General features: G+C 40.3%; 1 protein-coding gene across 1 annotated transcript in view; it reads right to left on the reverse strand.

Annotated features, from left to right (window-relative positions):
- The window catches only part of hpca (hippocalcin), a 53,336-nt gene that overhangs the window by 13,462 nt on the left and 13,844 nt on the right, over nucleotides 1-26,030 (reverse strand). The window contains exon 2 of the mRNA XM_023263836.3: nucleotides 2,580-2,748. Coding sequence (XP_023119604.1) covers nucleotides 2,580-2,675 — 96 coding nt within the window. The 5' untranslated portion in view covers nucleotides 2,676-2,748. The remainder of the gene's footprint in view (nucleotides 1-2,579; nucleotides 2,749-26,030) is intronic.

Genomic DNA, 26,030 nt, shown 5'->3' on the forward strand with positions numbered 1-26,030 from the left:
CTACTACAAGTCGATTGTTGCAGACTTATCGTAACTTATCTGTTGGAAATGATACAAAGAACAATTGATTAAATTGTGTTATTTTTACATCCTTTACATAGGACATTTTGCTTTTTATGTTATTCTTATATTTTTTTATTTACTGCACATTTTTACTTATTCATCTGTATTTATGGTGGTGGGAACTGTACTCTTTCTGCTGTTGCAAACAAACTTCCCCTCAGGGATTAATTAAGTATTTCTATTCTGTTGTTTTCAAACTTTGGATATTTGCTTGCATCACAAAAGTTTTTCTCTGTGTTGTCAGATGTTGATCCAGAACGTGTGAATTCATGCCAACAGTATAATACAGTTCAACAAAGACACTTTCATTAACATTAATCTCAAAAGGCTACAGATTTCCTGCCCTGTGAATGACTGCTATGGCAAGTCATGTTTACATTTAATAGCTGAGTTTAGCTATCTGGAAATGAAATTACTGATCAGCATCATTTGGGCTAGTCATAATTACACTATGAGTCATGATTACACTGTGACAAGTCACAATTTTTATTCCAGATTTGTATAACATCACTCTGACTGGTCAACATAACAGTTAGAGATTACTGTAAGTCAGCTTGGACCTTGCAGGTATCTCAAACATCAGTACGACTAGCTAGAATTTTTGTGCATGATGCTGCTGACATGAGGCTCAACATTGGATATTGGTCCTGCAAAGCATTTGAACAGTGTTAGCTGAAGTAAAGGCGTCTGCTGTGGCGTTTAAGATTGTTAGAACATGAGTTTGTGGCAGACGACAGCTTCATTCCTTAGAGACTTGTGGTCGGAATTTACCAGAACTTTGCCTCAGGCTGCTCTAACATGGTGGTAAAACAGTTTGTCATATGTGCTTACAGTTGCAGTGCTGTAGTATGTTTGAAAAGCAAACCGCTTCGACCTCTTACATAAGTAGAAACATCTGCAATGTCATTTCACCGGTCAAAACTCCAATTCATAATATCTCTAATTAGATTTTGACTACGCAGAATTCCAGTTTGAGATATCTACAGTATCTTATTCAAATCTAATTTAAGATATCTAAAAAGGAAAACAGTCGATATTTTGAAATGAGGAGCATGAAAGATATCTTGATCTACAATTCACAATGTGGATATCTGATGCTGAATTGCTGTAATGAGACAGGTCATACACATGAATGGTTACAGTGACATCATTTGTCCTAGAAGAATGACGATGTGGATATTGGAAAGGTATTTTTTTAGTGAGATAAACTGAGATACAGATATCTGCAATACATATGCAGTGTGTATATATTCTTAAGTGAACCTTCTCTGATTTTGGAGGACTGATATACACTACCGTTCAAAAGGTTGGAGTCACTTAGACATGTCCTTATTTTTGAAAGAAAAGCCATTTTTGTTCAATAAAGATAACATTAAATCAATCAGAAATACGGTCTAGACATTGTTAATGTGGTAAATGGCTATTCTTGCTGGAAATGGTTGATTTTTAATGGAATTTCTTCATAGGGGTACAGAGGAACATTTCCAGCAACCATCAGTCCCATGTTCTAATGCAACATTGTGTTAGTTAATGGTGTTGAAAGGCTGACTGATGATTAGAAAACCCTTGTGCAATTATGTTAGCACATGAATAAAAGTGTTTTCATGGAAAACATGAAATTGTCTGGGTGACTTGAAAGGTTGTGACAAACCAGCATTAACTGATCACCTGATGCTGTAATTTCCCTACAGAGCCTTTTTGGCCCATTTTAGCTCATTGATTATTTTAACAGCCCCCAACTTTGTTTTGGTTCAGTCTCACCAAAAATTTTTTCCAGCAGCAGCAAACACCTATTTTCAATGAAAAAAAAAAAAAATGAACCCACTATTGACAACAGTTCACAGATCATTTTAGAGGCTAACTAGTGACCACAGTTGAGCATTTAGAATTTAAGCCAGATGTTTCCCTCAGGTGTTGGTGGAGTTTAAAACACAGCTAAAAGGAGACGGGTTGCAAAGTATTGAATTCCTCTTGTGGCCATAACCATGACTCTGAATGAATGCTAATGCTACTAGCTGGATCTGTTGGGCGTGCAAATTGCTGAAAGGTTCACCAGCTTGCTTTGTTGCTCCCAGTTGGCCAAAAAAATCTATTATGGCTGGTTCAAGCACTACAGAAGTGTTATCAGTGAAAGGCACCTACATAAGAAAAGTATAAATACTTATGCTAAAATGGTACCACTCTGTGTTGAGTGTTGGGTTTCAAGTGCTTGTGTGTAAAGTGGTATTTTAGTGTTGCAGGTGGCAGAGGTGAAGGTTGATCTATTAACTACTTATTTTAACTACTTTATAAATTACTGGTCTGTTCAGTCAGATAGTAAAAATCATGCATGATGCAGGTAAACAGTGAATCTACAAAGTCAAAACAATTAGTATTCCTCTTAGAAGTGTAGTGGAGTATAAATAGAATGTAGTATAAAGTACAGAATTAGAAAAACTTCAGTTTCCACCACTGAATATATGGTGCAGATACTATGGTTTGCTTTGGTCCCAGCAATGCTTGTATTCAGCGTGTACCTTGTACCACTCCTGCAGCTCGTGGTCGGAGAACTCGGTATTCTCCCGGAGGTCCTGCAGCATCTCCGGCCGCAGCTTGCTGTTCTGTTTCCCCATGGCAACGGGACAGGACTCTGAGTTTCCTTGACAACAAGAGCGACTATAGCACTAGCCAGGCCGCTTTCCACACCTGTCAGTCAGAGATAAGGAAACAGGAGGTCAGCAACAATTAAGAGGAGGCTGAACTCTGGTGATGGATGAAAAGTGAAATGCAGTTGGTCAGCAAACAGCACGACGTCACTGCTGAGCAGCAGATAAGAAAAAAAAACTATTAGAGATTAGAATGGAGGATTCCCTGTGCAAAAGTAGTTAGAGGTTACTGTGAGCTCCAGTGGAATATAGAAATCAAAATCACTGGGCGGCCAGAAAACCCTGCTCAACCACCCATGAGCAGAGGCTATAGTCCTGGGTTTGATTCCAGCTCATGGCCCTTTGCTGCAGGTCTTCCCCCTTTTTTGCCTACTTTCCTGTGTGCCTCTCTACTAACCTGTCTAATAAAGCCAACAAAAGGCCCAAAAAAAAACATCACTTCAGAAATCCAAATCACCAAGCAAACAACTGAAGTGTAACATGAAACTGTTCCCTATAAGACACACACGAACCGACACTATGATTTTGTTCGGTCACACTCTGACTTTCTGCATATTTTGATGAAATCAAAGCGAGGCCTGTCACAGCATCGTGTCCCAGTCCCCTTGACACGACATGTTATGCAAGTCCGTCAACTGCTGCATCACAGCCGCAACACATCAAAGCGCTCCGATGACGTCAAGCACTAGCCCACTGATCACATTTTTATGGGTTTATCTGGCCAGCTGTGTGTTTCTGTGTCAAATCGGCTGCGTGTGTTTGTGTGCTCAGATCACCTAATCTTCAACTCAGCTCAACCTCCTGGAAAAAAATGCGATTTCAGGGATTCAACTGCACAATAAAACCACTAACATGTGATAGAAAACTTATTTTTTTTAAAACCACAATACAGTATTCCATTAATTTGCACCTAGAATAATGATGTCTTTATAATACTTTTAATTGTAAGGGGATAATTATTTGCAATATTGGTTACAAGATAATAAATATGGTTTTAAAAAAGCAGTTAAAAGTTAACATTTTACAACTTAACTATAAGTTTTAAATTAAAGCGTAAACTCAAGGTTGGTTTCATACCTTTTGATCAAATTCAAATTATTCATGCATTCTTGCATTTAGAATGACACTTTAATGGAATAATTAATGGACTGTAACACATTCAGATATTTCTGGTAGATTATATGGTGCACATACTGCAAACTGCAATTGGTTTGAGTAAAAAAAGTGCAACAAACTTGGGCTTGTTAACTTTGCCTCCTTGTTCTAGACAGCTAATTAGCCTGCGCTCTGCCGTCAAAGCATTTGCCTCCGTTTGTGTGTGAATGGTGATTAAAATTACAGTATCAGTGGGGCTTGAACACCTCCGACGAGACTGTCCGACCTCTCTGACCTCCAGTCTCCGCTCCGTGCTGCTGGGTAATTACACCGACACCTTTGCGTGCATGTGTGCGGAGAAAGTGAGAACAAGCACAGGCCTGTTTGTGTTTACATGAACTTGAGAGAGTCAAAGAGCAAGCGTGGTGCGTATGAGGTGGCCGGCGTGGGCGTTGCAGGTGTTTATCGCTGCCTGGCGAGAGCTTCACCAAGACAGAAACAAAACCCACACATCCGACCGTCTCTTTACTCAGCTAATAAAATCAGAGTCATATTAAGTCCCTCATCCTGAAGGCATGAGAGTAAATGCTTGTACATGAACAGTGATGCTTGCAGCCAGTTCCCAGGCTACAGGAGGGAGAGCTGTAGCCATCAATTACGATTCCCTCCTTTCTGTTTGGGGACCAGTGAAACCTGCACACATGGAGGATTAGGGAGTAATATAGACGCCATTTGCCACCTGGCATAGAAGTGCAGCTCACATTCACACTGCGTCCTGCAACATGATTTATTGGACTTACTTAACCAAGGAAAGTGCCAAACCCTTCTGTTTTAATAATCTGATAGTACATATCTCACTTTTGTGGCACGTTTAGAAGCTTATCCGTTATGTACCACCACCATACCGTCATTAGTCTGTTCTGCAGCATAATAGCAAACCCAGACAGAGTCATCAGTTAATTAATAAATACAAATTCAATAAAATATTCTTTCTTTACTTTTAGTGCCTTTTTTTTGCACAGTACTATACATACACTACCATTCAAAAGTTTGGGGTCACCCAGGAAATTTTATGTTTTCCATGAAAACTCACACTTTTATTCATGTGCTAACATAATTGCATAAGGGTTTTCTAATCATCAGTTAGCCTTTCAACACCATTAGCTAACACAATGTAGCATTAGAACATAGGAGTGATGGTTGCTGGAAATGTTCCTCTGTACCCCTATGGAGATATTCCATTAAAAATCAAGTGTTTCCAGCTAGAATAGTCATTTACCACATTAACAATGTCTAGACTGTGTTTCTGATTGATTTAATGGTATCTTTGAAAAAAAATTGCTTGCCTTTCATCAATAAAGACATTTCTGAGTGACCCCAAACTTTTGAATGGTAGTGTAGATATTTAGCATACATGTGTCATTTTTAAAACCTACCACGTACCTTAGTGTACCAGCAACGTAGCATTTCTGTAAGGTCAATAGAGCAATATATTTACATCACAAAGTTTCTAACCTTTTCAGTACTTAAGGACAAAAAACAGAAAATATTTTTTAGCCACTCAGTGTAGAGTTATTTTTTCTTGCAGTCTGATGTTGCAGACAGCCTACTTGGTTGTGGTTATTGCATCCTAGTGTTTTGTACAAAGTGCACCACTTTGCCGTCTGCGGCCCAGCACAAGGACAGATGTGGCATCTCCAGCTTTTTTGTGGGAGTTTTCAGCTCAAGTGGCTCTGATTCTGAACAAACTTCAAAAGCATCATCTTTTGGAGGCCGTTTTAGAAGCAGTTTTGGAGGCCAGTGTTTTCCAGGGGAGTGTGAAATTATACGGTATTCTGGCTTCCCAAGTTTGCGTTTATGGGAGCAGGATTGAGGCTGTTGAAATAACTATACGAGATTCCTTAATCATTCCTGACTTTTATTTCTAGGAGACGCATTTTGTGTAACTATTGTATCCCTCAAATAGTGACCTGTGAGTTTATGTACTCAACTGTAGAAGATAACAGGCCTTTATTTGTAGCAGGCTTCAGGCTGGCCTTTATTTTTAATTCCCTCTGTTGAATAAGTATAATTGGTTATAATTTAGTACAGAGCTTTGTTTTAGTACCTCCTATTTGCCCTCTGACCGTTACATTTCAAAATTAAAGCCCTCTAGTGCTCCAGTGGACAGAAGCTCTTTGTGTGTTAACAGGACTTTTATTGTGAAACATTTGTGGGCACACCATATGCAACAACAGCCAGATGGGGTTAAAGGACGCCAGTTGGCATTAACACACATACACCCACAGTGACTGAAATAGGACAATAGTACTGTGGATGAGTAATCCAGAAGTGCTGAAAATAGCAGAATTAGATTGTTGAACTGAATCAATTAAAGACGTAGAAACATACATAATGTTCAACTGATATGCACATCATATGGACTTCATCACAGCCTGCACTGTATTTGTTGTATTGATCTTGCCTTAGATCAATATAGGAGACTTTTAATTCACAACCAGTTTAATTTGAGGAAATACAGGATGTCATTCCCAATAGAAAGCTGTTTACACAGTTATATATAATGTTCATACTGATCAAGCTGTTACTTGATTATCTGATTATTAAGCACTGCCAGACTCATTCACACAAGATGTGTGTGAATATTTTATACCATCAGGTATGGAACTTCCAAATATATTGTCATTGTGCATACACAAGGAAAATAAAGATATTGTATTCTGTTCTATCCCATATCATATAACTGTGTGATTTTCATGCTCTGGTTCTGCTTTCAAATGATCTGATTCACATAAAGTCCCAGGTGTATATATATATATATATATATATATATATATATATATATATATATATATATATACATACATAAAGAGCTGTCCTCGTCAATCACAGCTAACCCATCCATCACAGCATATAATGTTCTGCACTAAACCTGTAATCGGCTGCCGCAATGATACAGGAGTGTGTCAAGAGGGATGACAGTATTTATATATTTGTATCATGGTGTTTAGCTACATGTAAGTTCTATCTGTTCTGAATAGTTAGTCATTTGTTCCGTCACAGGAGACAAGCACAAAATCTCCTTTTCTATCATAGGAGTGTAATGCTTCCTGCCCAAGACCCTAGGAGTGTAGCTCTCTCCTCTCAGGCCATCTGCACACATTCTTTTTCTACACTTTCACACAGATCGATAGAATCCTTTATATTTTTCCATCAACAGCTCAATTTGTTGTTGGTGGAAAGGCTGAGAACAGCTCTAGGTCAGGTTCGGTAACTAGAACTTATCAGGTTGTGCTCTGGTGAATACACTGTAAGAGCAATCTGACCGATTACCAGGTCCAACAAGATCCTAGCTGACCTTTTCTGAGCAACTACAGATACCTTATGGAAACTTTAAGACTGAAATTAAAACCACTGACAAGTGGACTATATAACATTGATCACACAACTTGTCGCAACACAATGTTCATCTGGAAAAACGTTTGGTGCCGACATTCATGTGGATAATACTTTGATACATATCATCCAAACACTGTTCCAGGCCGAGCGCACATATCCTAGCAGTGACACTCCTAGTCACAGCAGCCTCACCCTGCAGGACATTCTGCCCTGCTATACCTCAACAAAGAGCCCAAGGCCATTCTCCAGACTCCCCAGATCTCAGTCTGATTGAATATCCACAGGATGCACTGGAACAAGCCAGACCCACCGAGGTTTTACCAAACAACCCATTGGAGCCAAAAGATCTGCTGTCAATGTCCAACTGCTGGATACCACAAGACAACCCAAGAGGTCCTGTGTCCACTGCCCAACAGTTATGAGCTATTTTTTTTAGCATAAAGGGGACCTATACCATATTAAACAGGTGGGTTTAATATATTAACTGGTGTCTCCTTTGCCTCTTAAATATGTGCTTTTATTACTATGTGGCATATTTAATCATATTTCAGAGCAAGTTATATGGAGCCAATTTCGTTATTAAGACCCGATGTGTTTCTTTCATCTAATCATCCTGTTCTCTTTCCTCTCACCCCAACAGGTCGAGGTACACAGCCACTCTTCTTGAGTATGGTTTTGTCAGAGATTTGTTCATGCTGAAGGGCAGTTGTTTTTTTTTCCCACTGTCGCTAAAGAGTTTGCTTACGGCGAAATGTTTGATTTTTCTTGGTTTCTCTCTTCAATTCAATATGTGAGGTGCTTCGTAGTGGCATATGTTGTGGATTTGTGCTACAGAAATAAAAATGAACTAAATTGAATTTAAAATAGTGATCATTACATCCAGAGATTCCCTTTCTAACAGAACCTCTACAGGTTTGACAAACCCCAAATCCCAGATAGTGGCAGAGTGCAAACTGACAAGTAGGCTGCCAGTTGTCTCTACTAGCTACATCTGCACAACAAATCCTATTCTAACATGCTGACCTTTTCATCACACACTGCTCTCTCCCTCCTCTCCCCCTAGATTTTTTTCCCATTCTTAAACCTGGCTGTGACTCGTTAAAGCTCTATGCAGCTGGTCTGAGATCCACAGCATCATAAAAATCCTTCTGTCCTCAGTAGCAACGGTTGTTTTAATCCCAATGCGGCCACCAAAACCCAAACCCTTTAAGTCCAAACCCTTCAAACTGTCTCTTTATCATTCATCCACCATCCTGAGCCATAAAACATCCAGGCTAAGAACCCACTGCTTGCCAGTCCTGTCATAAGTCCCCCCTTCTTTAAGATCTTTAAACAGAGGAGGAAGGAAAGACAGAACAAAGAGAGCAACAATAGCATGCAGGCAAATGATTGAAGAACTGAGACAGGATCATAAAGGGCAAGAGAGCTGAGGTGAGAGAACTCAAACCCAAGAACAAGAGGTGCTACCAGAGGAAAAAGGTGTAGAAAGGGTGCTATTAGGTGGTAAAAAGTCATTCATAGAGGTGGAGACCTGGTGGAATATCTGCAACTGTAAGAAACCTCTTTTCTGAAACATTGGTGCCAGTCTTTCAAAAACCCAAAAGGTCATTCACAACACCTATAGTTTTGATGCAGTTGTATTTCTCAGATTTTAAGAGATGACAGCCAGAAGCAGTGTTGCTGTAACATGTTATCTGATTCCTTTTCTCACTTAGTAGACTAAGAATTGTCAGTGTGACTCAAGCAATTGACTGATCAGTATAATGCCCAATTTCTCTAACAACTTAGTATTCAGCTTGGTGGTCCAAGATGCCTTAGCTTAGCACATTAGCTGGAGGTTTGGGAAACTAACTAGCCTTGACTAAAATAGGATCCATCTGAGCGCCCGTAGTAGAGTTATCTTGCTCATGTAGCCAAGACTAAACCCGTATTCAGGAATCACTTGTTGGGCTGAGGTGTCAGCATGGGCCTTCATGGTGCAATCAAAATGGCTAATGTTGTGCTAATGTTAAGCTAGCTGTTAATAGTCATTAAATGCCAGACATGACACAAACTGATTATACAATCAAATTTTGGTCTTTCAACATGTTTTTGTTTTAAATACATGACATACATCAGTGGTTCTCCTGATAAATGCAAGTTACTCCACCTACCACAACCAACAATCTGCTAGCTAGGTATGCATTCATCTAGCAAATATATGTGACCCTGAGACCAGAGTCTGCAGAACAGTTTAGCCTCTTCATTAGGATTTCCCTGAGAATGATTAGATGAAGAAGAGGAAAGCTGATTTTGTTAAGAGCCACAATGATGGAGAGCTAAGATCACCACTAACATCCACAACTGCAGTGATGTTTTTGTACGCTTTATAAACTGGGATAATCCACTGTTACTGGTGGATGCAGCTGAACGGACTGTCTCCCGCCCTTATCTTCCAACTTAGAACACATTTTATTACTGCTCTACAGAGACTTTAGGGATTATTGGATACAAACTGACTGTTCATCTATGTACATTCCATATGGATCAAAATTATGTTCGGAGATGCATCATTTCTGACTGCCATGTTTGGATTATAAGTCACAAATGGGAGAAAATGGGAGAAAAAAATGCTTTTCACCCTAATGAAGTTTAGGACTTAAAAACTACATTGTTAAACATTGCTAAAGTATAATTCTTCAACAGTCACCAGGGTTTATCTTAGGGTCTTAGCTGCTTTAGGGTCTGAATGTAATAATAAAAGGCACAACATGCAAACTTGAGCTCTGGATCAGCATGGTGAAACTTTATGATAAAAATGTTTCTGACTTTCTTTTTCATTTTGGCTGCCAGTACCTGGTATTTTGCACCAACGTTATGATTGGATTTTTTTATAGGACCATTTTATTGCCCAGAAACCTTTCAGAAAAACTTTATAGCACATCAGTGCACACTAAAAGTAATTTAGTTATTTGAATTGTATAAGCTGCTCCTTAAGGAGGATTGACACGGGTTTCATTGCAGGTTTTACAGACTGCTCTGTAAAACCTTCCCACACTGGGCTGAAATGATTTCTCCGGGTGGCCATGTGAAATAAAAAATATTAAAAGCATATTGACTAACTGTGGTCAGGGAGGTACTGCCATTATCAAAGAAGTGGATGACACTGGGTGGCCAATATCAGGTTTTTAATAAAAGACCCGTTACAGTACATCTGGCCAACTTTGGCTGCAATAAATTGGAGAAAGAAAGTGTTGAAGAAAAGATAGAGAGATGAAAATGGAAAAAGAGGCAGGAGGAATGTGAAAAAGCCAGAGAGTTCGAGAAGAGATAAATCCAAAGTCTAATTTAACATTTCAGAGAGCCGTTCTCTTTCTGGACTGTTTAATGTGCTTATAAGACGAGAAAATACCGCCTTCATATCGCCTGCCAGCAGCTCAGTCATTAGGGAGGAAGAGGGATGAAGAGGGAGAGGAGAGAGAAAGCGAGAGGACTGGAGAGAAGAAAAGATGGACAACGGTGGGAGGGGGTGCTGAAGAGGTTTGCGGCACTAGAATAAAGCACAGAGAGCTGGTGCCATATGAAAAAAGCGACAGATCAAAAAAAACTGGCAGGCATCATTGATCTTTTTTTTCTTCTCTCGAGTGTTTTCAGCCTACCGTCTCCCGCTGCCTCTTCTCAAAGAGCTGCAATCTGAGAGGCCACCTGAGACGCTGGGCAGCTTATACATTTACCCCACAGTCCCTTTCTTCCTTTTTGTTGACGTCCTGCTCGTCATGTTTTTATCTCACTTGCAATTTCCTATTATTTCTGCCCAGCAATTTGCTTTTCTTCTCTTGTCGCTTCCCTCCTGGTGACCTGCTGTTTCTCTTTGCCACACTGGAGAGAAGCGATAGCGCTGCATTGTCTAACTTGTCTCTCTCAGATTGTTTGATTTTTTCTTTCTTGTCACTGTTGATGATAGCTGTGCTCATGTGTTGTGTAGGTGACAATACAGTGATGAGGTAAATGAGGTATTTAAGTTTCTATAAGTGATAGTTTTGAAGAATTGTTGTTACATTCAGGGAAAAGTGGGTACTTTGATATTATTATGTCATGCCGATGGTGTCCACATATATTTCTAAAATCTTTACTGCACCTCACTGCATCCTGACCAGTAAAATCACTAAACTTACATCATGGACATAAAACAACTAAAGCTTTGAGCACACATGAAGACTAGATGAAACCTACAAGCACTTTTATTATTTACAGTCTGGAAGGAGCATATACCTTGTGATTGAAGAAAGAACATATAGCAGGTTGTGGTATGTTATGGTGGGATGCAGCCCTCCAAATCAAGCCCCCCAGTCTAGCAGAACCTTGATTATTTAACCATTTGAACAAAGCATTTTTCAAATGTCGAATTTTGGTACAATATTTAGTGTTAGTTTTTACTAATATCACTTAAATGTGTGTACAGGGGGTCCTCGGTTTACGAGGTCCTCGACCTACGGCACTTTGTCGTTATGTTGGAAATGGTTACGAGGAGATCCTCGGTTTGTGACGTTCTCGACCTATGGCGTTTTGTTGTTACATCGGAACTGGTTACGTGGAACTAGTTGGCAAGCAGAGCAGACAAATACGTTGTCACACTGTGCTGTAAGAGGAAAACAGCTTTGTTTTCATTTGCCAGTTATATGGCAAAATGGATTGGGCTATACACAGGAGAGTGTGAGTTCCGACTTACGGCGAAAATCAACTTATGATGCTCTGTACGAACGGTATAGTAGTCCAAAAACCTTAACATATTCACTTTACTATCATACTAGGGAACTAGGGATGCAAATTTTGAGTGAATTTCTTATTCAATGATCAGCAACCTTATCAATCGATAACTGATAAATCAACACAAAATTAATAAAATGACATCTTTTGATGTCAAATACAGACACGATTGTCTTTTTGAAAGTCACATGACATAAGCTGCTTCAATTGCCACTTAACATGGCCATTCCAATCCCATAGACTATCATTTACAAGACCACAATGATACTGTCTATACATACCTCAGCTCACTTACTAATAGACGGCTATGGCCGAGAGATATGAAGCATCACAGAAGACTTTTTCATGGTGGCACTTTATTAACTGAACTCCCACAATGCTCTCTGCTTGCCAACATGGAGCAGCCTGTTGTCCGATTGACTGCCTCTCTAGGTTGCTAAAATGCAAAACAGTAAATGACACCACCTGGTGGAACAGCCATGTACTACAGCTAATCTACAATACATTTTGGACATACATGTCCATGAATCTTCTGATGTGATTTTAACATCCCTAACGTGAATTCAAAAATTGTGGTAAATGTGTAAAAAAATTTCTGGGAGTAATGATCCACAACTTCTGCCTCACCATCCAATTGACTCTTTTGCCTCATATCTACCATCTGGAGTCATTTTTGACAATAAATTCTCATCTGAGCAATAAGCAAATCTTATTCCCCAAACTGCACTTTTCCGCTTGAAAAAATGGCTCTGCTCTGCCTATCCCACCCTTTTCCTGCAGCTGAGATTCACTTTCATCACATCCAGTAATGCAATAGAATTCTTCCTGGTACATCCTCTAAAGGGCAAAGTCATTCACGAATGCAAATCTTTTTGGCAGCATCCCTGGAGGCATCCAAAAGGGAAAGAAATTTTTAACTTCATTTTAAAAACTTTGAAATATTCTGCAGGGTATTCAGAATGGGCTAAAACATAACTGGGGGGCTACACAACTTTTTTTCTGGCCAAAAGTGACTATAGCAAGCTCTTTGAGTGAATATACCAACAAACACAGCAAGAAAAGAAGCTAAATTTCATGCTCTTATTAATGTAGAAGTAGATTCTGGTCATCTGGTGAATGTAAGTCAAATATTCTTTCTGATTTTCGTGATCTTAAAGGTATAAATAATGGATCTGAACAAGGTCCTTTAAGACTACTTTTCCCTTTCTGCTCCATATTGTGCCCTTTCTGCCACTGCTGCTGATCAATAGGAATCAACTCATCAAGCCTTAAAATTCATGTATTTCCAACTTAATAGTTGATGAGGAAAAAATAGGCACAGAGAAGCAGAGGGAGAGGAAGGGATGAAGACACAGAGTTATTGAAGGGAAAGACATTAGTGGTTAAAAATAAGAATGAGGACTGGTCCTCAGTGTGGAGCTCTCTTCTGCTGCAAAGTGTTTTCAGAGCATGTCCAAATCCCGATAATAACTCGCTGTCAAAGAGGGAACACGCACACATGCACAAGTAGTCACACGGGTCTGCACACACACACATTGCTGTAAGGTATGATCTAAAATCTTCCCTCTTTCATTCAAATTGACTAAAAGGATGAGTAAAAAGAACATTGTGATGAGTAACATATAAATGCAGACGACTTAAAAGGTCTTTGTGGTGTTAAGTTCACAGAAAGAGGATGAGAGACGGACTGACAGATGATGGGCAGACATGGGGGTAAATCAGGACTATCTTTTTTTGTTGATGGAAAATAACTACTAATGGAAAAAGAAAACCATACTCTGGAGATTACTGTAATCAAATTCAGAGGACTGCAAAAGGATTTTGTCTTCCTGTTTGTCTGAATATGCATTCTCTGACTAGGGACATGTTGACTATTGAATAGACACCCATTCTCAGTGTATCAAGAACGGAAAAGCTCAACAAGTTAGTCTGAGTCTGAGACATGAGGGGTTCAACTAGCGATCTTTTTCAACCAGTGAAAACATTGCAAAGTCCAAGATGATGCCATAACCCAACGACATTCTGTTAAGTATCATCTACCCATTATCTATACATCGCTTAATCCTCATTAGGGTTGCAAGGGAGCTGAAGTCTACCCGAGCTGACTTAGGGTGAAGGCAGGGGACAACCTGGAGAGGTCACCAGTCTATCACAAGGCTACATATGCAGACAAACAATCACACTTACATTCACACCTATGGACAATTTAGAATCACCAATTAACATGAGAATCCGGAGAAAACCCACACATGCACAGAGAGAGCATGCAAGCTCCATGCAGAAAGATCCTGGGAAGGCCGGGACGCGAACTGGGGATCTTCTAGCTGCAAGGCAAAAGTGCTAACTAAAAATGAAGCAATTTCTGTCTTTCGACAACTTGGAACCATCAAGTATTACACCCCTTTTTGCTTGAAAAAACACCTGAATCATTGATTATCAAAATAATTGCAGATTAATTTTCTTTCAATAAGCTAATCGACTAATCATTGCAGCACTAAGGTACAACTATCAGCCACAATATTCAAACCACTACTGTAGTCTAATGCAGAGTAGGTCCTGCTTGTGGCACCACAACAGCGATCCTTTTGGTGCGGTTGGCTCCAGTGATTGGGCATGTTCTGGTGAATCCAGAGGATGCTTAATCAGATTGGGATCAGGGGAGTTTGGAGGTCAGGTCAACACTTTGGGCTTACTGTTGTGTCCCTTTAGCCTTTTTTATGGTGTTTTTGCAGTGTGGAGGGGTTGTCCCACCGTGTGACACCACTGCTGTCTTGCGGGGTGCTTGACTGCAACAATGTTTAGATGGATGGTGTGTGTCAAAGTAACACTAATTACCAGCAGAACGTTGTTTTGCAATGAGATGATAAATGTTTTTCTCTTCATCTGTCACTGGTTTCAATGTTGACATTGATCAGTGTACATTTCTTTCCTATTTCTCAAACTTTGTATCCAGCACTTGGGAACAGGGGGAAATAGAAGAGCACTTAGAGAGACCAATGCCTTAGCTTGTAGTTTTAAAGAAAGTGATCTGGATCTGCATATCAGCTAGTTTCATGAAATTTGGCATGGTAGTTTCTGCATAGTCTTGGTAATAGACAAACAGCTTTGAAACCAGAAAAAAAACCCACTTGATTCGAGAATTAGAAGGAGAATATGAAGTGGATTTGCTCTGGAGTACATAAAAACAATCTTAAATTAGGGCTTCATGATATAGCATTTCAGCATCACTACTGCAATGTCTGTATGAGGGTAATAGTCACATTACAGGAAATGCGACATGAACTGTGGCAAATTAACTCAAACAATTCTTGCGGCAACTTTTTTTTGCCCTTTGATACCAAAAGACAACTTCTTATTTTTCATGACTAATCTACAAGAAGAGTCTGTCTGACAGAACAGAACTCCATGTACTTCTTCCCATTTTCAGGATACACTGTTTTTAAAAAGAGTTTGTTGACCTGCACGCTTCACATATGCACAGCAAATGATTGAGAAACAGTAGAGAAACATAGAAAAAGATCATTTGGTTGCAAGAAGAAGTGCAACATCCGTTATGTGGAAAATGTTTCAGCTACAGAAAAGATGATGTTGACCGAAAGCAGGTAGTTTGTGTCATGCAATTTTTTTCTACCACAAGAAGCAGCAAAACTAACATGTTTGACCAGTTAAATTTGTACCACAAAGCTCTATATGATGTGTACAAAGATAGATCTGAAAAATTTTAAATTTACATGCCTTTGTCTTCTTTGCTATCACAGTAAAAAGTCATTTTTCAGCTTTAAAACAATCTTACTTTTTTCCGCAGATGCATTCCCTTACAAAATATCCTTTATTGATCTAGAAAGATTAATTCTTTCCAAATAGTTACTCTGCTAATTTGGTGAAATTTCCCTTTTTTCATATCAGTATATCACAGAAAAAAACAACGTATCACCATTTCAGCACAGTTCTACTACAAAATTGCATTTCTGTCAAAATACACTTTCTGGAGCGTGGTTTATGACCTAAAATCTCATGAATAAAAATATAGAGCGAAATAAAATCAGCTCCTCAAGCAGCCATCCACCACCTCCACCACCACTCCCCCTCCCCCCGCAGAACAAAAAGCGCTAGACCTCTTTTCAGGAACTCATACCTCCATCTGTGTGGAGGCTGACCTCGTTTATAAACGCAACCAATGAAGGGCAATGCTATTTCCATCTGGGTCACAAAGACAAGAAATAATGTCCTCCTACCAGTAAGAGTAAAAATCTCCATTACACCACTGAAGCCTTCAAGTAGCCCCAACATATCAATTTCTCTGGTTCCTCAGCAAGCAAACACGGATCAATTCTCTGCTAGGAAATCTTGGGACTATTTAGGGGCCTTCAAATCATGGAGGTAAACCTATTCCCACAAGTCAGTGGAAAACAGGGCGGCTCATGATAAGAGCTTTCTTGGCATCTGGCAGTGATTTCATTTTCCCCAAATGTAGACCATCCCTGTTCAATACAGAGCCATGCCTCTGTCTTGCATGAACACAGAAGCATTCCAAGTCTCAGATCACAGCTTCTGAAACACTGCTTTCCAATCATGCAAAGTACAAAACTTCCCTCACAATGATGTAGTCAACATTTAATATTTAATCAGAATAAAAAAAATAAAATCATGCGCATTCCCAAATATGTCAGCATATGGGACTGAGTGCACACAAATTCTTTACTGTCTCCTTGCAGGGTAGATATGAGCCAGTCGTTACCACAGGGAAAGAGAAGATATTCATTTATGTAATATTTATATAATATTTTTCAAGAAGCAGGACTTGTGGAAAGCCTCCTCGCAGCAGTTCCTCATGAAATATTTAACACTGGGAAGCTCATCTTCACAGTCAGTAACACAAAATTCTCCAACCGGTTCACTCGTGTAGCTGCTCAACTGCCGACATGTATGAGACATTGTTGCATATAAATGCTAAATCATACTGAACATTTGCATGCAATAATGGCAAACGCACACCATGACCTTGTGTTTAAAAACAAAAAGCAATATAAATTCAGCATTTTGTTGTAGCTCCACAGTTTTAGGACTTTTGTGTGCTCACGTGGGATGCAAAACACAGCAAAAAGTATCTTTTAATGCACTTCCCACTCTTTACTCCAGCAAATTTCATGCATGCAGATGACTAAAGTGCACGGTAAGAGCAAGGTGAGTGTTCGCGAACAGAAAAGCATGGGCGGCTATTCCAAACTTGCTGTTTTTGGTTTATTTCAGCTAATGGCTAAGACACAGCGGGTTGATAAGCCATTCTAAACACGTTTCGATGAAGGCAGGAAACCAAGGCGAGTGCTGTGAACGCTCGGACCTGTTGCTTTGAGAAAGGCTTGTGTTTCGCCCGGCATACGGCTCAGGTCAGCTCTGCATCTGTCCGTGCATTCACAGCAGGGGAGGGTGTTCTAGCTCGCTTCCCGACTGTAGCGCGCCATGTGTTTGTGTGGGAAGGGCCAGGTTCGAGGAGACGGCGAGCAGAGTGTTTGCACAGTTGGTGCATCAAAGGGAGTTGAGCGGTTCCTCTTGGTGATTACACCATATGTGAGGCTTGGAGACAATATGGGTGTTTGTAAGGCTGGGTTACATTTAGAGGTGCAGGATTAAGAGACGGAGAAGAAAGGGAAAGCAAAAGGAGAGCTGTAAATAAAAAAAAGAGATTAAACAACATGAGCGGAACACTGATGGATAATTAATGACACTTTTTCCTCTTCCTCCCTCCCTCGGTTTGTTTTCGTCTCAGTATCTGCTCCGTGCAGCATTATGACCTTTAGCGAGGGTGTAATTCTAGCACAGGGCCTGAGCATAATAATATATGAAAATCCATAGTGTCTGCTGCACACTGTGCACACTGAAGACAGGAGGCTTGGCTGCTGACAGGCCGAATCGTGGCCCTCTGCTCAGACAGCCTATTATATCAGCAGCAGTCAGGCTCCCATGGGGGGGATTCAGCCACAAGTTTGTTCGTCTTCCTCTTGGAGAGAACTTGACCTCAGCAGTTGAGCTATGCACACTGATGTATTTCAAGACGATACTCATTGTCAGGAAGCTATGCAAATTGTCACATGTGCTCTAACACAATTTGCACTGATGTAACAATCCACTTTTAAAAAAAAAAAAAAAAGAGGAGGACTCTTTATGACAAATGCCTACCGCTATTGTAGGATTTTACCAGGGCCAAAACTTCAGAAACCTTTCGTAACCTTTTGTTATGAATGTTTGTGCTCTACAGTAAAAATAGCGTCTCACATTGTGTCACTGTTTTAAAAGTAACGGCTGTCAAACAAGTCTAATAATTACCAATCAGACTGAGTACTCACCAGTCCTTCAGTGCTTAGTCCCATGCTAACATGCTAAAGTACAACAGCCTTACAGCTATCAGTGTAATCCTGTGGATTCAAGGCAGATTATTGGAGCATTTCTCACCGGTGATATGTTCAAGCACATTACTACACATGAAGTAGAGGTGGAACTTCTGAATCACTTTGCTGAGTCAAACAGATTAGGTAAATTCAAAGATGTACCGCCATTATTTGTCTTTAGAACGCTACATCATAGGTGACAAGTGTTCCTAAATTGTGGTCATAAATTCTGTATAAATTTGTTCAGTCCAGATCAAAATTCTGACAGATTGCCAACCACATACACTACTGTTCAAAAGTTTGAGGTCACCCAAGCAATTTCATGTTTTCCATGAAAACTCACACTTTTATTCATGAGCTAACATAATTGCAACAAGGCTTTTCTAATCATCAATTAGCCTTTCAACACCATTAGCTAACACAATGTAGCATTAGAACACAGGAGTGATGGCTCAATTTCTCAGTCAGCTTCTTGGTATTGTATGAGCAATATTTATTTATCTTTCTTTCCTGCTAGGAGAAACTGGGTGGGGTTCATTTAAAATATGCAATGTCGACAGTGGACCAATCAGAGTTGAGTAACATTTGAATCTGTTCAAACCACATCCACCTGGTTCTGGTAAAGACTAGATGGATTTTTCCACATTAAAGTCTCAACACATAGTCCCTGAAGATAATGTTTTCTGAAGTTATGCTGTGACTGTTGCTTCCCTCATCATGAATATTTAAGGTAGTGCAGAAACATTAACAGTCTCAAACCAAGTTGTCACCTGCTGTAATAAGGATCTCTATATCAGCATTACAATGGTTTCTTTGCTTACATGAAAGTCAATGGGGTGCTTATCTGTTTGAGAAGAATAAATTTACCCGTTCTGAAGATAAAAATAACCCATCCCAAGATTCCTGTTGAAGATTTATTGAGACTGTTTCTGTGAGACTGACCCCTAAACAAATCTATAGCATCCACAGATTCGCCTCAGGGGTCACAGGTGCAGCTATTCCTGCCGCTGAGGTGAAGGAGAATCCCGATATAGTTCTATCCTTAGCTGCAATCGATCTGCTGACATGCAACACCCGTCTTCCCTATCCTCTCGTTTATCCTCTCTTTTTTCTTTTCCTCCCTCCTCCATCCATCCACTGTCACCTCTAAACCGTTTCCAATGTCAGTTTGTCGTTTTTAACAGCCCTTGATCTTTGCTAAATGCCTTGGGCCAAACTTGCTGCTGCCTGTGCTCCCCTGGTATCGCTGATCTAGATCTTTCCGTCCTGCTCCTGCCAACGCAAACTGGCAACAAGGCCACTAGGACCAGACCCTCTGGCCTTTCTCCTCATTATGAAACTACAGAAAAGTGGGTTCAGATGCGCCATGTTGTGCTGGGACTCCTGAGTGTTGTCGCAGTGTGCTGGCTACCTTAAAAAGCCACCAGATGAGTAATGAGACTCTAACCCTTGAACACCTGATAGATTTAGGCTTAATGAGATTCTATCATGCATGCCCATCAACTATAATGCAATTATTCAAAAAGCTGATACAAACCTGCCTGCATCAGGAGAGAATATCATTCTTCTAATGTCCGTTAAGCAGCTCTGGCAGTCTGAAGAGCTTGCGGTTAGCTTTAGTTGTAGCTCCAGTGTAAATGATATTTTAAGGCCAAGTTAAACAGGACACTGAATCAAACCTCTCTCCTTTCAACCTGCCAACAGTATCACGTTGACTGGGAAGTGTGTTGTCCTAGAGGCACTGGGTACTTAAAGGGTTACGGCACTGTTTCTTCAGCTCTCCACAGACTCCAAAAAGGGGACATCCCTTACTAAGAGAGGCCCCCAGGGTGAAGGGCTTTCGAAGCACTGAAGTATATTTTAGCTCATGTCCCAGGGCAACAACCTGCACCGGCACAGCAGCAGGAGCCCCAAAGACATGCTCAGAGCCACGTGCAGGAGTCGTGCGACACGAAAGCGCACACTGTAGGGACACACACACTTCCCGAGATCAAGATGGTAATTATTCTCCCAGCATCAACTTCCTTCCTTTGTTGCTGAAGGCAGTTATTCGCTTATTTAGGTCAAGGATTGTTCTGTCAAGAGGAATGAATGGGAGAAGAAAGAAAACTACATGGGCATGTGGGCATTGCTGGGTTTGGCAAGATGTGGCACTCTTGTGGTTTAGCCTAGAAACCAGTTTAGAGGCGGAAAATGATTTTCTATAAAGACCTTTTCAAGTGAACATCAAGGTTTTTTTTACTTGTTAACATCTCCAAATGGTGTTTTTTATGCAATAGGACACATCATGAGCGAAATAAGTACTTAGCATCGTGGCTAAGCATTGCTACCTTGAAACTGGTGTGCTGATGACAGCTTAAAAAACATGGATTCATACGTAACAACCTATTGCAGTTTGAACATGTATAGCGTAGTGTGATTTTACAGTGTTTGAGCAGAGTTGCAGGTGAGCTGGTGTGCTCGATCTGTAGCGAGTGGGGAGAGGTGGGGGGAGGGAGAGGCAGTACATTTGCAAATTCTAGAGGAAGCAGTGGTGTAGAGTTAAAATCAAGCCACTTTATGACCAAAGGAAATCATTTTAATGGAGAAAAAAACTTCTGAATGTGTGATTCAGACACACAGAGACAGGTTTTTTGAGGTTTAATTAATGGAGATGGACGATAAATATCATACTCAGGCATAGTACAGCTCAATCAAACTTTATATGAAAGTGCCCTCATTTGTGAGCGATATACTGACAACATTCGATTAAAATATTCCTGTTACTGTCTGTGAACTGTGACAGCTGCATCTGTTGTAGCAATGCTCCATACATAGCATTCACAAAGGCTAATGTAATTCTGTTCAGGCTAATGTAGCAATAGCTTGTCAGAATATGTTAAAATATTTTCATTTGCTTGAGATTCCTTTAAAGCGAGCCACAGCCGTAACCAGAGGCATGATGTATTTAGGTTGTCTGTTTCTATGTATATATATTTGTCCCATTCTCATGAACGCCTAAAAGGATTTTCTTTCAAATTTGGTACAAACAATCGTGAATTATTTAGAATTTTGTGGTCAAATGTCAAAAGTCACTGTGATCTCGCAAAACACATTTTTGGCCATAATTCTGTCAAAGCTTTATACATACACTACCAGTCAAAAGTTTGGACACACCTTCTCATTTCATGGTTTTTCTTTATTTTCATGACTTCTTCAAAGTAGTCACCCTTTGCTCTGATTACTGCTTTGCACACTCTTGGCCTTCTCTTGATGAGCTTCATGAGATGGTTTGGGATGAGATGGATCGCAGAGTGAAAGCAAAAGGGCCAACAAGTGCTCATCATCTCTGGGAACTCCTTCAAGACTGTTGGAACACCATTTCAGATGACGACCTCATGAAGCTCATGGAGAGAATGCCAAAAGTGTGCAAAGCAGTAATTAAATCGAAGGGTGGCTATTTTGAAGAATCTAAAGTGAAAATCTACAGTGTAAGTAGTCATGAAAATAAAGAAAAACCATTAAATGAGAAGGTATGCCCAAACTTTTGACTGGTAGTGTACATCTAATGAGATAACATGTTGATGTCCGGGCATTTATCCAAAAGGTCACAGGTCAACTTTAATGTTACATCATAATGTTTTTAGCCTATATTCAGTGCTTCAAGCTTCAATACTGAATTGATCACATACATTTTGTGTGTCCACATTGAAACTGCTGCGATTGTACAGATTTTCAGTGCTGCAGAGCTTAAGATGCGAGTGCACCATCCACATTTGTAGCTTCTATGCAGGAACATCTACTGTATGTTGGAAAGAATTATCGTCTACATCAAACACCTGCTAGCGTCACATCCTCAGCAGGGACTTTGAGCTTCATTAAATGAGGCAGGATAACACGCAAGAGTTCTTAAGGCCAGGCCAAACCCAAGGGAGGGTCTGCAGTGAGGAAAATCCATGCAAAAAAGACAGGAGGAAGAAAGTGATGAGAAAAACAAAAGAGAAAGCTGTGATCACGTGGAGCTGACGAGTGGCGGGGGTGTGAAAGGCAGATGGCAGAGGCAGAAGCATCAGTCTATTCCAGCTGCTTTCTGGCACAAGCACTGACAAGGTTACGACCCCTTTCGCTTTTTGTCTCCCCCTCTCGAGCTTTCAACTTCATTTCCAAACACCCTCCTTCTCCACATCTTGCTCCCTTCTTCTTCCATTCATCACTTCTCTCCTGCAAACATTCTACTATATGCACTGAATGACATTTGCTGATCACCCACATGAAAATCACCAGCACAGACTGCTGTCGATCCCATCCCCCCCTCTTGGCTAGATTCCCCCTCACATCTAACACATAATGATCACACATCCTTTGAAGTATGTGACTCATTATTAAAAAAAAAAAAAAAAAAAAAAGTACTGAATGAAATCTGCAAAAATTCTCATACGATTCTGGCAGCGTTTCTGTTTACGGATCGCACATGTGTAGGAGAACTGTGGGTGCACATTCACCATATTGCTTCATTTCACACGGTGATGGTGGAATAAAGATATTTACTGTTCATAGCATGTGATTGAGCTGTTCTGTACATTAAATCCTGTTGTCTTTACATAATGCAGTGTGTCCCTGTCACTGAAGCGGTGTGTGGTTGGAAAAACAGGAAGGGAGGGGGAGGGAGCTGCTCTGGGAACTCTGGCCAAAAAGTCATCACATTAGTATAAGGCAAAGGACATTGCTCTCTAATATACTTACATAAAGAGGATTTAGCCTCCACTTCGCGTTCTCACAACCATAATCTAACTCGCACTTAGTCTTGCTTATTCAGTGCAACTTCTCTCTATCACAAGAAGATTTGAGAGGAAGGCTCAGCTCTGAATATGCAGCAGGATGGAGGGAAAAGCCAGACGGCATGACAGTATTTTAACAGCGGAACTGGAGTAATGTTGCGTCACGGAACTCACGGTCTAGAACATACATATAAAGGTCTTTGAATTCCCAAATATGGCAGAGGCATGCATCGTATGATTCACAGGGAGGTGGAGGAAGCTTGGGAAACAACCTAAATCTCAGTGACGGGACACGAGGGATATGCCACAACAGCACCTCACCACGTTAAAGGCGTTTCGCTTTTAAATTTCCTGCACTGGTGATGAAAAGAGAGAAAGAATCTAAAAATACCGACACAGGGCCGACTTTTGTCAGGAAGGCAGAGAGCCAGCTCAGCGAGAATTTCCCCTTCAAGTGGTCATGTCGCAGTGATACAGGCCCCGAGCTGCGTGACGGAGATATAGCCCACGATGCAACGCTGTGAGTTGCGCAGCGCTGGAGTGCAGGACTCGCTCTGGGCTCAGATGGAAAGATCACACGTTCAGACAACCCCTCGTCTCTTGCTTGCAGATTCTCTGCATCCTCCCTCCTCATCTCCTGCAGGCTCGGCTGTGAAGATCACACATCAGGCTGCTGATACCGAGACCAGAATCACATCCTTGCTGGTTAGCGACTCCCCCAGTTTCCCATTTTTACCGTGGAGCTGTGGATTACAACTACTGGAAGTGTGACTCTGTGCTACACCCTGGTACCTGCGAGATAAGAATTCCTGTCAGCAAGTGATAAAAAATAAACTCTGCTTCTTATGTTGGCACTGCATAATTAACCGGTTCAGTATTTAAATTCAAGAGGAGATCCCTTGGGGAAAATGTGCATAAAAAACAAGACCTCCAGAATATCATCATTTGATAAATAAAAACAAAGTCTGGTTCACTTATATTTTGTTTACTTGGAATTAAAACAGTAATTGTACATCATTTTACAACCACATGTGCCCTGAAACATATCTTATAATTTTTTTTTAAACCGTAATTGTACATTTGTGTCGTATTCTATGATTGTTTAAACCACGGCAAAATTAGACTGGCTTTTGAGGACAGAAAAAAATAACTATTCATGTCCAATATTTTGTGTCTTACTTCAGTGCAGCTGCCCTGTAGCCCTTTCAGTCAGCCAGGCTAATGTTGTTCTTTTTGCTTAATTCAGATGAAAACTAACAAGCAGCGCAAAGTGTGAGGAATCACTTTGGATTTAATGCCATAAACAGTAAACACTGATGTAAAATGCTACATCAGTCCAGTAACTTCACAGTAAGTGCCTTAAAGCAGGGTTAGTTTGTAATTCAGTGAGGCAGCAGAAGCACTCAGAGAGTGTAGTACTCCGCCAAGGCTGCTCAGTCATATCATTTATGACCGCTGAAATCTTGAAGAAATTTGTGCAAGAAATCACAACAGTATATAGAATGTGGCCATTTAATACAGATGTACTGCCAACAAAGTGACATTGCGCTAAGCACAGGCGTGTGTCACGTTATGTATGGAGACCGAATCGCATGACCTAAATATGAACTGATGGGAGTCGGAAACACCCCCACAATTTAATAAATAATTCCTTGTATCATTTCTGATGGATAAGTCCCGATAAATATGAAGCGGTCAATTTGTAATAGGATAGTAGTCATGTGATCGTCAGCAGGCAGCTGATGTAGTGTTCACTTGTTGTCATAGTTACAGTGACGCTGTGCCGCTGTCTCGCAATGATACAAAAATCTTTAACAAATCCGTGGATCCAGACTATAAGCTGCATCACTGCCAAAATCTAATCAGTTGGTCCTTGTGTCATTTCTGACCTTCCCTGAAAATTTCATCCAAATCCGTTATTCCATTTTTGAGTAATGTTGCTAACAGACAGACAGACAGACAGACAGACAAGCAAATGTACGCCGATCGTAATATAACTCCGCCGTTCCTGGGCAGAGTAACAAACAGCATTACATCTGCAGCATAGTGTAGTACTGCAGGTTGGTCGAATTCACACAAATTTGAACCTATTATATGTTAGTGTGGCGGCAAATGAAGATTGTTTTCATTGCTGATTAGTTGTCTGCTCTATATAATGTAAGAAAATGGTGAAAACTGTTAATGACTGTTTCTTAAAACCAAACATGACATACTCAAAAGTCTTGTTTTGTCCACAATGTAAAGATAATCTGTTTACTCTCACGGAGAAGGAAAGAAACCAACAAATATTCACATTTACAAAGCTGCAGTTGGAGAATTTAAACTTTTCATTCTAAAACAAAACACTCAAAATGATTAATCGATTTTCAAAACTATCATTATTGACAATCATTGTAAGTCTACATGTTAGTGCAATGAAGTTGCACTAACATGTTTCATTGATGAGGATTAAAGACTTTGTAGTTGCTCCTATTTTCTATTATTATAGAACAATCGTTCTATATGAACAATTTCCATCTGGAGAGCTGGAGTTCTCTGAACCATCTGAACTTTATATAATCCTTCTTAGCTCCTATGGACAATAAGCTTTCAAGAAAATAACACGGGTTGCAAAAGCACCAATGTACATCTAGCTTTGGTGAACCCACTGCGCATCACTATGTATCATAACAGTTCAAATACAGTATACACTGCAGTATGCTTCTATCCTTTAAAGAGAAAAGCCTAATTCCTAGGTTCCATGTAAATGTTTGTGGACAGCTGTGGTTTTAAAATAGGGGACATATTCCTATACATACTACAGCGGGGAGAGGTGTTGTCAAAATATAGATTTTTCAATATTGATTGGAACATTTGTGCTTCCTCACTCTCTCTTCTGCAGACACACAGTGAAGTGCCCTCATAGCCCTGCCTCCTCTCTCTCACTCACAGTTCTGTCT

This window comes from Amphiprion ocellaris, chromosome 15 (genome assembly GCF_022539595.1).
Source record: "Amphiprion ocellaris isolate individual 3 ecotype Okinawa chromosome 15, ASM2253959v1, whole genome shotgun sequence".
NCBI classification, from domain to species: Eukaryota; Metazoa; Chordata; class Actinopteri; family Pomacentridae; genus Amphiprion; species Amphiprion ocellaris.